At 44.4% G+C, this 17125-nt stretch overlaps 1 protein-coding gene across 3 annotated transcripts in view; it reads left to right on the forward strand.

Moving 5' to 3' along the window:
- Positions 1-17125, forward strand: part of Ppil2 (peptidylprolyl isomerase like 2) — a 32343-nt gene that overhangs the window by 534 nt on the left and 14684 nt on the right. For 2 of the 3 annotated variants that reach the window (XM_027924207.2, XM_027924206.2), the window contains exons 2-10: positions 2763-2812; positions 3468-3513; positions 6400-6462; positions 7098-7149; positions 9191-9242; positions 12462-12553; positions 13562-13651; positions 14416-14491; positions 16139-16299. In XM_027924207.2, coding sequence (XP_027780008.1) covers positions 2763-2812; positions 3468-3513; positions 6400-6462; positions 7098-7149; positions 9191-9242; positions 12462-12553; positions 13562-13651; positions 14416-14491; positions 16139-16299 — 682 coding nt within the window. The remainder of the gene's footprint in view (positions 1-2762; positions 2813-3467; positions 3514-6399; positions 6463-7097; positions 7150-9190; positions 9243-12461; positions 12554-13561; positions 13652-14415; positions 14492-16138; positions 16300-17125) is intronic. The other variant, XM_071618338.1, reaches the window with a different exon arrangement.

The following is a 17125-nucleotide window of genomic DNA, read 5'->3' on the forward strand; positions in this document are numbered from 1 at the left end:
GAGGCGCACGCCTGTAATCCCGGCGACTCGGGAGATTGAGGCAGGAAGATCGCAAGTTAAAAGCCAACCTCGGTAATTTAGCGAGGCTGAATTAAACCCTTTCTCAAAATAAAAAGGGCTGGGGATGTAGCTCATAAGTAAGGGGCCCTGGGTTCAATTCGGTACCAGAAAAAAATAAAAACAAGCCAACCGTGTCCCTTCCTTTCCTCCAGCTACCACCATGTTTCTTTGATTCTGTTCCTAACAAGTGAAAGTCTTGTGTCTCCTTGCTGTTTTCTGCTGCGTCTTGAAACCACCTCAGTCAGACTTTTGCACCCAGAACAGCCCTTGAGAAGATACCGTTGTCTTCTGTGTTGCCAAATCTGGTGTTCTCAGTAGCCTAAAACACGATAATTACTCCTTCCTGAAACCCTTCTTTAGTGTCTTGAATCCCACATGCTTTGTTTTCCATCTACTTCAGTGGCCTTTCTCTTAGTTTCCTTTCCTGGGCCTTCCTCCTCTTCTCTCAGACCTCATAGGTTTCTTCCCTATTATTTTGTCTGTGAGTGATCTTTCCCAGTCATCCATAAGTTGAAGTTGATTGATTTTTTTTTTTTTTTTGGTACCAGTGATAGAACCCAGGGGTGCTTAACCACTGAGCCGCATCCCCAGGTTTTTGTATTTTATTTAGAGACAGGGGCTCACTAAGGTGTACAGGGCCTCCTTAAATTGCTGAGGCTGGATCTAAATAAAATCTCTTGCCTCAGCCTCCCAAGCTGCTGGGATTACAGGCATGTGTTGCTGGCCCAGCCAAAGTTGATTTCTTTATCTTTCCAAAGTGAGCTATTTACTTGACATCTTCCTGTGAAGAAGAACTGGTAGATGTCTGGGAGTTTCTTTTTCTTTCCTTTTTTTTTTTTTTGATAAGCGTTTTACTGTATACTGTATATGTTTTACTGTATATATATTTTTTATATAAGCGTTTTACCAAGGCTGGCCTGGAACTCTTCATCCTCTTGTTTTAGCTAGCCTCCTGAGTAGCAGGGATTACCAGTACATGGTACTACCTGAAAGTTAATATTCTCTGTATTATTATTGTTCTGTCACTATGACAATATCCCTGAGAACTAAAGTAGGGAAGGTTTATTTTGGCTCATAGTTTCAGTCTATGGTCAACTGGCTCTATTGCTTTTAGACCTGTGATGAGGCAAAGCATCATGGTGGATCAGAGCTGCTGTCCTCATGGCAACTGGGAAGCACAGATCAAGGAGTGGTCCAAGGACAACATATGCTCTTCCAGGACATGCCCCTAGTGACCTACTTTTTTCACTAGGCCTCACCTCCTACAGTTTCTACCCCCTCCCAATAGTACATTCAATTATGAACCAGTTAGTTGATTAATACATTGATGAAATCAGAGCCTTCATGATCTGATCACTTCCCAAAAGCTCTTCTTGTGAACATTGCTACATTAAGGACCAGCCTTTCAGCACGTGAGCCTTTGAGGGATATTCCAGATACAAATTGTAACACATCCTAAACAAAACTTTTGATTTTCATCTTTTTTACCCTGACCTACTCCCTCCTCCCTATTTCAGTGGTTATATCACTGTAGATGGTCCCCAACCTTCTGTGAGTTGACTTAACAATTTTTCAACTTTATGATGGTGTGAAACAATGTGCATTCAATAGAAACCATACTTTGATGTTTCCCTTTTTTTTTTGGTACTAGGGGTTTACATTATAAGTTTTTTTGGTGTTTGTGTATGTTGCTGGAGATTGATCTCAGGCCTCCTACGAGGGCTTCTATCACTGAACTATATCCCAGGCCCTAAAATAAGCTTTTTGTTAGATGTTTTTGCCGAGTGGTGGGCTAATGTATGTGTCCTGAGTATGTTTAAAGTGGACTAGGCTAATCTGTCATGACCAATAAGTTAGGTGTATCAAATGCATTTTTAGCTTAGGATGTTTTCAACTCAGGATGGGTTTTTCAGGACATGGTCCCATTAGAAGCATGCTTAATTGCTCAGGTCAGAGGTCTGGTTGTTGGCCTTGATGCCTTTCATTATTACTGTTCATCAGGAAGTCCTGGCTCTTTCAGGAACTGACCACTTTCCACCTTGTCCACCAGTCCTTCATAGGTGAAGTTGGTATATCCAACTTCTTGGACTTTTGTGGTCACCTCTTGTTCTGCTACCTTTTTCAGTTGTCTTCCTACACACGGCAGCCAGACTGGTGCTTTGAGACATATGTTAAATCATGTCAGGGCCCTATTCACAACCCTCCAATAGCTTCCCTTCCCACTTAGGGCAAATCTAGAGTCTTTACCATGGCCTGTGTAGTTCCCGTGATTGGTCATTGCCTATGTCTTTATCTTCATCTGTTTCCTATGTACACTATTATTCGGTTATGTCTTATTTTTGGTACAAACCCAACCGTTAAGCCTTCATACATATTATGCCTACTAAGCTCTTCCCCAGATCTTCATGTGCCCAGCTCCTTCTCATGTCAGCTCTTCTCATAAATTCAGTTTTTTTCTTTCAGAGCAAAGAAGGACTGTTGGTTTTTATTTACTTGTCTCAGTATCCTTCTGCCTGCTTTGTTTATCACTATGTGCCTGACATTTAGCAGGTATTTTAATAAGCATTTGCTGAATAAGCCACAATTACATCATCAGTTACTTACTTCATAGACTCTGTCATCTCTATGAAGATCAGTTACTTACTTCACAGATTCTGTCATCTTTATAAAGGGGAGATAGTAACATTTTCTCTCTTCTTCAGGTACATTACCTGTGCTGAATACACTCACTTCTATGGTGGCAAGAAGCCAGGTAAAGCATAAAATTCTTCTGTTTTCCATGGTTGATGGGGGTGGTATTAAGGAATGATGTCTTCATTCTACTGTGAGCCGTGAAAATGAACAGTTAACAAGAACACAGTTATTATAATAGACAACTGGAGTGAGGACATAATCCACAAAAGAGGAAATATAATCAGCATAGGAGAACATGTTTTATCTTGGTGAGGATTTTTCAAAACAGGTTAAAATAACATTTTGGTTTTTATTTTGAGACAGGGTTTTGCCAAATTGCTTGGGGCCTCACTAAGTTGCTGAGGCTGGCTTTGAACTTGCGATCTTCTTGCCTCAGCCTCCTGCATGTCTGGGATTACAGGCATGCACCACTGTGCCAGGCTTCCTCTAAGTTCTTTTTTATGTACCCTGTGTGTTTTAGTTATAATCAAAAGATTTTTAATCCAGGCTGGGAGGTGTAACTCAATGGTAGAGCATATGCTTAGCATGCTTGAGGCTCTCGGTTCAGTCCCCGGCACCAAAACAGACAAACAGAAAACTTTAAATCCATAGCAAATGCTGTACTAGGTAATTTGCATTAACTTTTTTATAAAATGTAATTGAATTGTTGTTAGGTGCACATAGATGAAATATTTTACAAATAAGTTTAGTGTTTTTAATTTCATTTTAAACAGATATCCCTCAAACAAATTTTCGTCGATTACCTTTTGACCACTGCAGGTAAGGGTTCTGAATGTTTATCTTTCCCTGTGGTTCTCTGATATATGGTTGGACATTTTTTCTGAAATATTTGGGACGAGATAGATGTGTTTCAGATTTGAGTTTTTTAGATTTTGGAATATTTTCATAGACTTTACCACTTAAACATCTCTAATCTTAAAATCTGAAGTCCAAAATGATCCAAAATCCTCAACTTTTTGAGCACTGATGTGACACTCCAAAGTTTTGGGATTTTGGAGCATTTTGGTTTTTATTTTCAGATTAGGGATGCTCATTATGTACTATCTGGTAGTGAATCTGAAGGAGTAGGTAGGGATCATTTGTATTCTTCCACCTAAATTTTCCCTGAAATGGGAGGCAGTGGACCTAACCATGATGATAGGTAGTGTATATTTTTACTTATTGTATCTGTATTTACAGACTTTGTCTTTTTAACCTCATTCTTACCTTCCAGGATAGTAAGCCTTGTTGTTAAGCCCATTTTACAGTTGAGAGAACTGATGCTTAGAAGACTGAAGCACCTGGGGTCACGTATCACATCTGGAAAGATTGGTCACTGAGTCTTGATCTCAGTGGTCTGACCCCAGGCCCACACTTGTAACACTTTACTCTTGTTAGAGAAATTAAGTAATTGCAGCATCAGCAGTAGCAAGAGTAATGTTATCATGAAGCCTTTCTCTACTTATATGTGAACCCAGGCACTGGTGTGGATGAGAAGAAACCCAGAAGCAGAGCCACCTAAATGCTGCTTCCAGCCAAATTGGTCTGGTTATGAACAGAAGTGGGGGGCCTGTTGGAGAATCAGGGCTTCGACTGATGAACCCCTTATATTGCCCCTTCCAGGGTGAGGGGGTGTTAGGAGAGTGGGCAGGTCTGGTGGTCCTAAGGCCTGAGGTTTGCACAGCCTGAGCCATGGTTACTTCTGCCCTGGATGCTTGTATTCACAGCATCTTCCTTATCCCCAAATTCTGATTCTGAAGGTCAGGGTGACCCTTGAGAGCCGACAAAGCTGTCTTGGTGATGCTGGCACCCCAGTTGAGGGAGGTCATCCAGATACCACAGTGCAGTGAGGAACGGGCAGAGGAATCCATGGTGCAGGGAGACCTGAGGGCCTAGTTACTTCAGCCCAACATCTGGGCCTCCCTGCATTTGCCCAGGACCTTGAGGATCCACCTGTACAGTGGTTAGTGGGGACTATTCCTCTTTAGCAGCACCTGCTCAGGGAGGTGCAGCCTCAATAGCTAGTGTTTCTTCCCTCCCATAGTAGAATCTGTAATCAGTCTGTAAGAATGTGGTCTTCACATTGGATATTAATTGATGTGATGGAAATGAATCATTCTTGATTCAAGTTCCTCCAAGAGATCACTGATTTTAGTTTTAATTATTTTTTAACTACCTTGGGTTAGGAGTAAAAATGTGCTGTGAGGGCCTAGGGTTGTGACTCAGTGGTAGAGCACCACATAAAAATAAAAAAATAAGGGCTGGGGCTGTAGCTCATTGGTAGAGCGCCCGCCTCACACATGTGAGTCATTGGGTTCAATCCTCAACACCACATAAAAATAAATAAAGATATTGTGTTCAAGTACAACTAAAAAAAATTAAAAATAAATAAAAATAAAAAAAATAAATAAAGGAAATGTGTCTATCTACAACTAAAAAAAAAAATGTGCTTTGAGCATATGACCCTTAAGGTCTTATTGGGGAGCAGTCAGTTACATGTTCATCATCATGGCATTTGGAGCTTGCTTTGGTTTTATCTCCAGCTGTGGATGCTTTCCAATAGCACTACCATTACTGCTGTAGTTAGCATTGAAGGTCGGGCCACAGACGGAGGTGGCCAGGTTGCTCATCCAGGGTTCCCTTGAATAGCATTCTGGGAGGTCCCCATGCCAATCCTGGTTAAAGCTTAGGAGGGTCAAAGTCACAGTGTTGCCAGGCTATCTAAGTCTTAAGCCCTGACCTGTGCTGATTAAACTCATAGGAGAAAAATGTATAAACAGAATTCAGGGCATCCAGGGCTCTGAATGGCTATTGCAGAAATCCATGCAAGAAAAAGAGTATTGGTATAGGCAATTCACCAAGTAGGTTCTGCTTTTCTTCAGCAGACTCCATGAGGGGAAAATGGTTCTTGGTCAGGGCCTCTTCAGATGTTTATCCCCATATCCATGTATGAGAACTTCTTGAGAGCTCCTAGGGACTTAGGTATTCACTTAGTCATATGGCAGCTCCTTGGAAATGTGAGGGACTATGTACACACTCTGTGATCAGGGGAAGACAGGGCACCCCAGACCATAGTAGCCCCATCATACCCTCACAGGATTTGGGAGGATAGCTTTCAGTATAAAAGCTTGGCCTGTCTGTTGCATGAAGTTTTGGAGAGTGAATCCTGGTCCTGCCTCCCCAAGGCTACCTCCAGGGACCAACTTTTTTTTTTTTTTTTTTTTTAATATTTATATTTATTTTTCCTTCCTTCCTCCCTCCCTCCCTCCCTCCTTCCCTCCCAGAATTGAACGCAGTGCCTCACACATGCCAGGCAAGAACTCTACTACTGAGCCACAACCCCAGCCCCCAGAGACCAATTTTGATAACAGAAATATTATAGACATGCAGAGGTTGTGAGAGAACCTGGTTATTGTGATTCTAAGGCCCTGTGGCACCTCCTGGGACCTGTGCCTTGTATTTAATGGTTTATGCTGCAAGCTTTGGAGGGATGGGGCATCAGGGTCACTTCTGGTGTTGACTACCAGTGCAGACTATGCAAAGAAGCCTGGAACTGTTAGAGGAATGATTGAAGAAGGGAAGCCAAAGGTGAGTACTAGGGTGACTGGCAAGCCCATGATGCAATCTGTGTGTCTAGCAGCTGACCAGGAATGACTTCTTTTTCAGTCTTTCTCTGCAGCCCTTTGTCTACCCGGTCTGCACCCCAGAAGGTGTCGTCTTTGACTTGCTGTGAGTTTTACCTTAACTTTCATCTATGTATATGGTGAGATTGTTGACACCCACTAAGGAAGGAGGTGTTGGGTTTGTGCATCCAGACAGTGCCAAGCGAGGCAATGCCAGGGTCACCAGATCCTAATCCCAGCAGTCTCAGGAGTTGTGAGTGAGCCTGTTGGTGACTAAGGAGGAATAGCCAGGGCCTCAGGGACATGGCAGCAGTGTTGCTATGATGTATCCCTTTCCCTCTCAGATAAGGAGCTTTAACTGGCAGTTGCTCCTGTCCCTGCCAGAAGTGGGTTCAAGTTGCTCTTCATTCTCTATATGTGAGGGTCTTTGGGTTTTAATTGGCATCAGTTTGGAATGTTAATGGACTAGAGACTCTTCACTTTATAAAAGTAGAGCCATAATGAAGGCTTCTGGGACCCGTGCCTTGTACTTAATGGTTTGTGCTGCAAGCTTTGGAGGGATGGGGCATCAGGGTCACCTCTGGTGTTGACCACCAGTCAACAGTGCTGTAGTTTGAAGCATTATGCTTATATTTTTCATTTTTGTGGGGGTTGAACTCTGGGCATTACACATGCTAAGCATTCTACCACTGAGCTACACCCTCAGCCCTGGTGACACTTTCTGTTTTCTCTTCCCTTCAGGAATATCGTTCCATGGCTTAAGAAGTATGGGACTAACCCAAGCAATGGAGAGGTAGGTGCCATGTAGAAATTTGATGCTGGTGAGAGCTGTCCTCTTGCCTTTATTTATCCTGGTCATTTTCATGGACACATGGACCCAGTAGAGAACCATTCATAGGGAGCAAGTACACATGGGGTAAAGAGTGACAGGACTTCCCTCTCCTCACCACACCCACTGCTTTCTAGAAATGTCCACTATATGAGCATGAATATAAGAATGTTCATTGTCCCTCTGTGTCAGTACATTTTGTATCTGCATGTTCAATCAACTACCAGTCATAAATATTTGAAAAAAATTATGTCCATACTGAAAATGTACAGAATTTTTCCTTGTCATTATTCCTTAAATAATACAGTATAACAACTATTTACATAGCATTGACGTTGTATTAGGTATTATAAGTCTTATAGAGAAGGACTGGGGATGCAGCTCACTGGTAGAAGACTTGCTTAGCATGTGGAGGCCCTGGGTTCAATTGCCAATACTACAAACACAAAAAAACTCTCATCTACAGGTGTATATAGTTTCTGTGAAAATACAGTGCCATATTAGGTGAGGTACTTGAGCATCTATGCATTTTAATATCCTGGGGGGTCCTGAAACTGATTGCTATACTGAGGCACTATTACATATGCCTTTTCTTGGGCCACAGATGTGATCATAGTGGATGAACACCTGCGTACCTTGTTTTGTATGTGCTGCTTAGAAACCTGAACTTCTTGGTGCAGAAATCACAGCCTTTTCTGTGTTGTAGAGTATATACTTCTTTGTGGGAGTACTATGCTGGATTTTAACTTGTTTGCCATTACATAGGTGCAGGGACTGTCCCTAGCATGTTTCTTTGGGCAAGTAGAAGTATCTGTCCAAGGATGGGTCAAAGGATGGGTACCTATTAAGTCAAAGGATGGGTTCCTTTTCAGTTTGGGCAGCTACTAGAGAATTTCCTTCCGAAGCCATCGTATTGCTTCACACTTTTGATAGCAACATGTGAAGGAGGAGTTCCCTATGTCCTGAGCAACAATGGGTAGATTTTTTTTTTTCTGTTTATAGGGGAAAAATTAATTTTTAATTTTTATTAATGTAAAATATTTTTAATTTATAATAATTAAATTTCTTATTTTTGTTGTGTTTTAGTCTGTTTTTGTCACTGTGACCAAAATACTAAACAAAAAGAACTTAAGAGAAGAAAAGGATTTATCTGGGCACATAGTTTCACTGTATGGTCAGTTGACTCAGTTGTGCTCTGGCCTCTGAGGTGAGGTGGAGAAAAATATTCACTGCCACAAGGATGTGAAGGGGGGTGGGGCTCAGGAACTCAGGGAAGATGAGTCCCTCCAGGGCTCAATCCAGTGACCCACCTCCTTTTGTCATTCCCCACCTGCCTACAGTTAACACTCAGCAAATTCATTTAAACTAGGATGGACTGATTAGGGTTACAGCTCTCATAATTTAATTTTTTCACCTCTGAATATTCGTGCATTAACACAGGAGTATAAAACCAGCTTTTATCTTGTAGCCTCATCATTTAGTCCTATTCTTCAGTTCAGTAGTCACCTCTGTTGGCATATGTGTGTTTACAAAATGGGCTCTACTCAGAGCCAGTAGGGGTGGATGGTGGATTATGTAAATGTACCCACTTAGGCACACCATTCTGTAGCCCCCTTTTGAGTCCTGGCAATGTCCTGTGGTTTGCATAGAGAGGTCCCTGCAGCTAGAGCTCTAGAGCTCTAGAGCTCTGTTCTGTAGCTGTAAAGGATTGGCTGGGCCTGTCTCTGTTTTCACCTGGCTTCTCAGCCTCACATTTCTTCACATGTCTTATCAATTATTATTATTATTATTTATTTGTTTTTCTGGTACCAGGGATTGGACTCAGGGGCACTTAACCACTGGGCCACATCCCTAGCCCTTTTTTTGTATTTTATTTGGAGACAGGGTCTAGCTAAGTTGCTGAGGCTGGCTTTGAACTCGGAATCCTCTTACCTCAGCCTCCAGGGTTGCAGAGGTGTGCTCCACCACACCCAGCTCTTATTATTATTTATTGTGTGTCTTTCAGAAACTTGATGGTAGGTCCTTGATAAAGCTGAACTTTGCCAAGAACAGTGAAGGTAAGTCTCTTTTGTAGCCAGCTCTGGGATTGGCTTATGGGGTCCCTGCTCTCACTTTTTTTGTTCTAATTAGTTATACATGACAGTAGAATGCATTTTGACATATCATACATAAATGGAGCATAACTTCTCATTTTTCTGATTGTACATGGTGAAGAATCACACTGGTCATGTAGTTATAGATGCACATAGATGTAATAATGAATAATAATGTCTGATTCATTCTACTGTCCCTCCTACCCTCATACCCCCTCCCCTCACCAAGTTCTTTTGTCAGTTCTTCCTTCCTTTTTCTTTCCCTCTCCTTCCTCCTTTTCCTTCTTCCTTTTCCTTCCTTTTCTCTTTTCCTTTATTCCCGTCCTTCCCTACTTCCTTCTTCCCTCCCTCCCTCCCTTCTGATTGAATCCAGGGCTTTGCAATACTCTACCACTGAGCCACATCTCCAGCCCTCACTCATTTCTTTCTGAACAAGCTAGACACTTGCTTTTAATTTCTCAAAAGATACTACATGATGATTTATCCTTCGGTTTGAAAACAATATTTTGAACTTTTTAAAAATTCAGCTTATACTGTCTTGCAAATGATTATTTTGAATGTGATTAGCTCATTGTGGCACAGTGTTCTGAGGAGGATAAAATTACTTTGACCTGGGATGATGATAAATGTTCATTTATTTTTAAAAAAATACCACGTGATTTCATAAAGGTCCAGATAGTTTTAAAATGGGGGTGAGTTGGCAGAGAACCATTTTTTTGTACAAGGGTGTTCAGTCCATTGAACAACCAGTGGCCTTTGTGGGTATAATTGGGCCTTGTGGGGCATGAGGTGTGTATTCACTGCTGGAGGCAGAGTCAGGGTGGGCAGTTAGGCCATGGATGTGGTTGGTCTGGAGGGGTCTCTTGGCTGGACTTCTTATTACCACTTCTTTTTTTTTGTACCAGGGATTAAACCCAGGAGGGCTTAAACACTGAGCCATATCCACAGCCCTTTTTATTTTGATACGGGGTCTCACCAAGTTACCTAGGGGGCCTTGCTAAATTACTGAGGCAGGCTTCTGGCTTTGAACTTGTATTCCTCCCACCTTAGCTTCCCAAGACACTGAGATTATAAGTGTGTACCACTGCACCCAGCTTGTCAGTATCACTTCTAAAGCCCCAGCCCAGCTTGAAGGCTTCCTGCTTTATATTTTGAAATGTCTTCTTGTCTCTTGGCCACATACCAGGGCTGATGTGACCACCCTGCATTGTTCCTATCTGAGGTGCTGATCTTACTGGAGGCCTTTGTGCCCTAACCCTGGTCTCCTTTGGCCATGCAGATGTTGTGGTTTAGGTTGTTGTGGTTGCTGGGTGTATGTTTTTCAGGGGAATGCAGAGAGCACAGGAGGCTAGGACCCCTCCCTCTTGACTAACCCTAGAGTCTGCTTCACAGTCAACACTGGGTTTGCAGATCATGAGTAAATGAGCTTCAGCAAAAAAGCAGTATTGTATGTTGATGGAATCAGGAGCTTCACTCTAGTGACTACCCCACTCTGTGATCAGCTGGTTTAGGGAGGTCAGCAGTATGTGCCTCTCATTCAGGAATTATTTGTAGTAAACAAAGCAGCCCAAATCTCCCTAAATGAGAGGAGCTTACTTTCTAGTTGGGGAGAAAACCAGATAGTGTGTCAGATGTTGTTTCTGTCATGGAAAAAAGCAGAACAAGGCAAGGGAAAAGAGCCTCAGGAGGACCAGTGGACCAGAGTTTTTGTTTGTTTGTTTATTTATTTTTTTGCATATGATTACTTTGAAGGCGATTAGCTCATTGTGGCACAGTGTTCTGAGGAGGGTAAAATTACTTTGACCTGGAGTGATGATAAATGTTCATTTATTAAAAAAAAAAAAAAACACAGTAAATCTGATGGAAAGGAGGCAGGAAGCCAAGTGAGGACCTGGAGAAGAGCATTCCAGGCAGTTGAGTACACCCAGTGCAAAGCCCTGAAATGGGCATGCATTTGAGGGTGTCTGTCCAATCAGAAATCCAGAGTTGCTGGAACAGCATGGGCAAGGAGTAGAGGCAGAGGATATGGTCAAGATTGAGTCGCAATGGGAGGCACAGCAATCCTACAGAGCCTGGGTGGGAGCCTATAGGAGGACCTCGCCTCATTTTTTTTTTTTTTAATATTTTATTTTTATGTGATGCTGAGGATCGAACCCAGTGCCTCATGCATGCTAGGCAAGCACTGTACCACTGAGCCACAACCCCAGCCATCGCCTCATTTTTTTGTTGGATGTTTTTACTGGGTGGGGGTTGGTACTAGGGATTGAACCTAGGAACTTATACATGCTAGGCAGGTGCTCTGTCACTGAGCTATACTCCCAGCCTGTTTTATTTTTATTTATTTATTTATTGGAACCAAGGATTGAATCCAAGGGCACTTACCACTGAGCCACATCCCTAGTCCTTTTTTTAAAATTTTTTATTTTGAGATGGGGTCTCACTAGGTTGCTTACAGCCTCACTCAGTTGCTGATGATAAGGACTGAAATCATCACAGTAGCATTACAGCACTTAAAAATTTAATAGGCATTTCTTAGTCTAATTAAATGTATACCCACTTGTAAAATCTCCATGGTTTACTCATTATTTATAGTTTTCAAATCAGGATTTTAAAGAATTCCACCCAGATACATGTGGGTGACATCGCTAAGACTTAGTTTTTAAGTTCCTGCCTCCCTTTTGTTTTGAGTTTTATTTGTTGGGACTTACTAGACAGGGCTGCTGGGTGGGGGCTTATTAGGGCAGGGGATCATCAGGTATTTGCCACAGTAGTCCAGATGAGAGATTAGGAAGGTGAGGAGACAGTGTGGCTGGTGGGTACTACAGGTGTGAGAAATAGGAGAGGCAGTCAAGACTAAATCACTGGGAGAATGGGCTGTTTCCTGTGCAGGGATGGCTTCAAGAGGAGGAGGAAGAGTGACTAGCATGGGGTCACCTGGGACAGGCTAGGTCCATCCATCTGAGGAAAGTGAGGCAGGGATTTACTGAATGAATAGGAGTTTACTAATGAGGCTTGGGAGTGGGACTTGAGCAGCTGTTGTCCCTCTGGTTCTTGGGGTTTTTCCTCCTCCCTTTCTCTGACCCTCAGCCTGAGTTCACTCCTGCCTTGGCCTTCAGTGGTCTTCTTTGGAATGATCAAAATTCTCAAGGGTGACTGGCTTTCCTGTGTGTGCCTTCTCTCTAGAAAAGTATCACTGCCCAGTGCTGTTCACTGTGTTCACCAATAACACCCACATTGTGGCCATCAGGACAACTGGCAATGTCTATGCCTACGAGGTGGGTCCTCACTGCAGGGAATGTGGGACTGTATGGCATCAGGCTCTTGGGTGTGTGCTTTGGGTGTACTCTCTCATCCTGGCTGGGATTAGGAGTGAACCCAATATAACAAGCATGGTCTGTTCTCATGGGATTTATAGTCATAGCCACTAGCACAAGCTTTCTGACCCAGACCCATTTGGGTACCTTCCCATTTTCAAACAGATCCAGAAAAGCGGAGAGGTACTTCCTGGGCCTTCTGGACCTGGAGTCCAAGCAATTTTGATTGCTGAGCGGGGAGTCTTAATACCCCAGAGGGCAAAGATCAGGCCTAGGAAGGAACCTTTGCTCAGAGAACAGGCCCCCAGGGCTACAAGGGAGCTGTTGGACCCCTTGGGGCAAGGGAAGGCCATGTTCCTGAAAGAGATATCCCTAGGAAGGAGTGAGTGCCAGGCTGGTGAGAAGAGTTCTGGCAGGGAGTAGATGTAGGGCTAGGAGGCAGCAGTTTCCATACAAGTGCTCTTGCTCAGAGCAGGGGCAGGGAGGAGCCTTACTTTGTGGAAAAGCCTGTGCCTTTTTGTTTCCTCACCTGGACATTTTCAGAGTCTCAGTGGCCAGTGCTGTCCCAGGAACTCTTGGGCTGCTTCTTGCCCAAAGCACATGGATTGGCTTGGTTAGTCCTTGCTGAGCACCAGTAGACTCTACTAGGGCAGGCATTTTGTATTCTTGCTCACCACCTGTCTCAGTGAAGATGGAAATGAGTGGGGGGGTGGCCTCACTGAGCCTGTTGGCCAATATGTAAAATGTATCCTGAGAGCATCCCACAAAGAGTGCTGAGCACACTGGGTTCCAGTTGCTGTCTGGGTTGCTGCCAGCCAGCTCTGCCCTTCATGAAGGGGCTGTGGCCAGAAGCCATGGTAGTCTCCACCTGATTCCTCACCTCTCAGTAGTGCTGTGGTCTAGCCAGCATCAGGCCTTCCTTCCTGCAGGCTCCCAGAGCATTGTAACTCTTGCTCTGACTAATTGCAGGCAGTGGAGCAGCTAAACATCAAGGCAAAGAACTTTCGGGACCTGTTGACTGATGAGCCCTTCTCTCGACAGGACATCATCACTCTCCAGGTGAGTGTTGCCTCCTATAAGGAAAACCCACTCCATAACCTCTGTTCTGTTTCTCTTTCCTGCCCAGCTTGATTACCTCTCCCTTGATTGTGTGGTTGTGATTCCTCAGCCTCTTAGCACCCCCAACCCCACCCTGGCCTTTGGCATGGGAAACTACCTCTCTGACTCTCATGGCTCCTACAGTGCCTCTCTGTTGTCAGGGGACCTTATCTCTACCCAACAGCCATCTCAGGGCATCCGAATGGCAGCTTTACAGGCTGGCCCTGCTCCAGTCACCTTGAGGACAGGAATGGGCACATGCCTCATGCAGCATGAAAATAGGGAATCCCTATAGTTGTTGGGGAACCTTGAGTGAACCCATGAGAACTCTGACATTGAAAAGCAAGAGCCACCAGATTGGAGCTAAGGTTAGAGCAGGCCTATAGGAGCCACCAGTTCCCCTCTGTGGCTTGTTCCATACTGATTGGAGTTTGGCTCCATTGCTACCCAGGCCATTCAGTAGCAGCAAGTGAAGCTTCATAACTGTGTTCCCCAGAGGGAGAAGATGTAGTTTGCCAATCATCTGAGCAACTAGATGGTCTGTGCCCTATCCCTGCTCATCCTCACTTGTCACCCAGCCTGCAGCAGAATCCCCCCTCCTTGCCTGCTCAATCCCTCAGTGCTGGCCTCTTCTTTGGGCACATGACCACCACCCTTTGCTGCCTGTGGCAGCTGTTTGGTCACAGTCCTGGGTTTACTCTCCTGGGTATTCTCTTTTGCTGTAGGACCCCACCAATTTGGACAAGTTCAATGTCTCCAACTTCTTTCATGTTAAGAATAACATGAAAATAACAGACCCAGGTATGTACAACCAGGGACTGGTCTGGGTGGAACATGGGCTGCACCCCCTAGGCAAAGCCCCTGCCTTCCTGGGGTCCAGGGACTCCAGGGTTCTGGCCCCAGCCTAGCTATGCCCCAAGTTTCCTGAATCCATGTTCAGTGTCTGACGTTCAGAGAATCTGCCAGCTGCTTGTCATGGGAACCCCAAAAGGTCAGACTTGCCCGGACATCTCATTTTCCTTTCCTCAGCTCTGGTGGCCATGGGCATCCCCCTGGATTTCTGTTGGCCAGTGCTTTCTCTAGGGAGTATTGACAGAGGTGTCACTGAGGTGGAGGCTCTGGTGATATCAGACTCATGTCTTGGGGCAGCTGGGACCTTTGTCCCTCTATTTCCTGTGGTTGGTCAGTGTCAAGGAGCACACTGTGGAATGAAGTGGGAGCTCTCCAATTTTCTTAGCTGACTTAGGGCTGCTTTTGAGGAACCAGGAAGACTTGGGCCAAGATTAGTTGGCATCAGTGCTGCTGAGAATAGCATCCCAGATACTCAGTGATGCACACTGTATGAACCAGGTAGAATTTAGGGATGCTGAGGCTGAGCACACAGTTGAGGAGCTCTGACCTCCAGAGACCTGGAGGCCAAGTCTGGGGCCCAGGTATGCTGTTCCTTTCCTTCAGGTAAGCAGCAGCATGCACCATCCTGCCTGGGGCATTTCATATCTGGAAAGACCCCAAACACATTTTAAGTAGTTTTTTTTTTTTTGCAATACTGGGGATGGAACCCAGGGGTACTTGACCACTGAGCTACATCCCAATCCTCTGTATTTTTGTTTTTATTTTTATTTTGAGACAGGGTCTCACTGAGTTGCCAAGACTGGCCTTAAACTTGCAATCCTGCCTCAAACTCCTGAGTAGCTGGGATTTTAGGCATATGTACCACTGTACCAAGCTACATAAGATATATTTTTTTTATACTGGGAATTGAACCCAGAGGCCAGAGGCATTTTACTAGGGAGCTATGTCATCTATATCCCTAGCTCTTTTTATTTTTTAGTTTGAGACAGGGTCTCACTAAGTTTCTAAGGCCGGTCTTAAACTTGTAATCCTCATGTCTCAGCCTCGTGAGTTGCTGGGATTACAGGTATGTGCCACTGTGCCTAGAATAAGAAAAAAAAAATTTTTAGTATTTATTTTTATTTTTATGTGGTGCTGAGGATTGAACCCAGTACCTCATGCACGCTAAGTGAGCGCTTTACCCCGAGCCACAACCATAGCCCAAGAAAAAAAAAATTTAAGTTATAAAAGCAAAACATATACTATTAAAGTGGGGGAATGTATAGATGAATGTAAGTAAGAAAATAAAAGTCAACCCTAAGCCTCTTGCCCATCCTAAGACTGCTGTTGACTGCATGGAGAAGACCTCTTCAGGCCTGGGACTAGGTACCCATGGCACTGTGTGTGCTCAGAATATCTGGCCTTGGTGGATCCATCACTGCTGCTGCAGTACAATCTGTGTTAGTAGTATGGGATCCACAACATATCTAGTGATCCTAGCCTAAACTTTCTGGTGGCTTCTGCTACTGTAGTTGGCTCTGGATTTCTGTCTCCATCATATCCATCTATGGATGCTTCTGTGGCTTGGCTGCTCAGTACCTCCATGCTGTTTTGTAGATGAGGAAAAGGCCAAACAGGACCCATCTTATTATTTGAAAAACACAAACACTGAGACCCGAGAAACACTGCAGGAGCTGTACAAGGAGTTCAAAGGGGATGAAATCTTGGCAGCCACCATGAAGGCCCCAGAGAAGAAGAAAGTGGACCAGCTAAATGCTGTAAGTAGGCAGCTCTGAACCTGTGAAGTGATTCTGGGGCAGGGACTCATGGAGCCTAGGATACATTTGGAGGGGATGTGACTGGGACCTTCTCTAGAACTCTTGTGGCCCTAGGGCCCTGGATACTCAACTCTTAGGACTGCTGAGATAGCTGGGCCCCAAGAGGGTGAGGAGGGTCACACAGACCTCCCGACTGAGTGTGAAAGAATGGGTGGTAAGCCAGGGACAAAAGAGTTGGTCAAGCTGAGGAAGGGCTGCTTTATGCCTTGGTCCCTGATCTGAACTCGGATGACTAGCTGTCTGCCTCCAGGGGCTGTGTTTATATCTTAGGACACAGCAGTCTTAGAATATGCAGGTCTGAAGCTGGGCTTGGTGGTACATGCCTATAATCCCAGTTGCTTGGGAGGCTGAGATAGGAGGATCACTAGTTCAAAGCCAGCCTTAGCAACTTAGTGAGTCACTAAGCAACTGAGACTCTTATCTCTATATAAAATATAAAATAGGGCTGAGGATGTGGCTCAGTGGTTGAGTGCCCCTGAGTTCAATCCCTAGTACCAAAAACAAAACAAGACAAAAAAACCCCTGGAGGTCTGTGGTGGCAGGGAGACAGGGCCCACTTGGTACTGGAACCTACAGTAAAGCTAGGGAGACTTTCAGGGACTGCTGAGATGTTTGGGACCGCCTGCCTGAGCTTTGCCTGGAATGTCCTGTTCATGTCTCCTTGAGGTTCCATCAGCAGTGGTAATGCTAGTATTTGTCCCAGTCTCTCCCAGATCTCTTTCTCCTCTGTGTAGGCATGACTGGTAAGCTAGATCTGCAGGCAGAG

The sequence above is a fragment of the Marmota flaviventris genome, chromosome 1 (assembly GCF_047511675.1).
Source record: "Marmota flaviventris isolate mMarFla1 chromosome 1, mMarFla1.hap1, whole genome shotgun sequence".
Taxonomy (NCBI): Eukaryota; Metazoa; Chordata; class Mammalia; order Rodentia; family Sciuridae; genus Marmota; species Marmota flaviventris.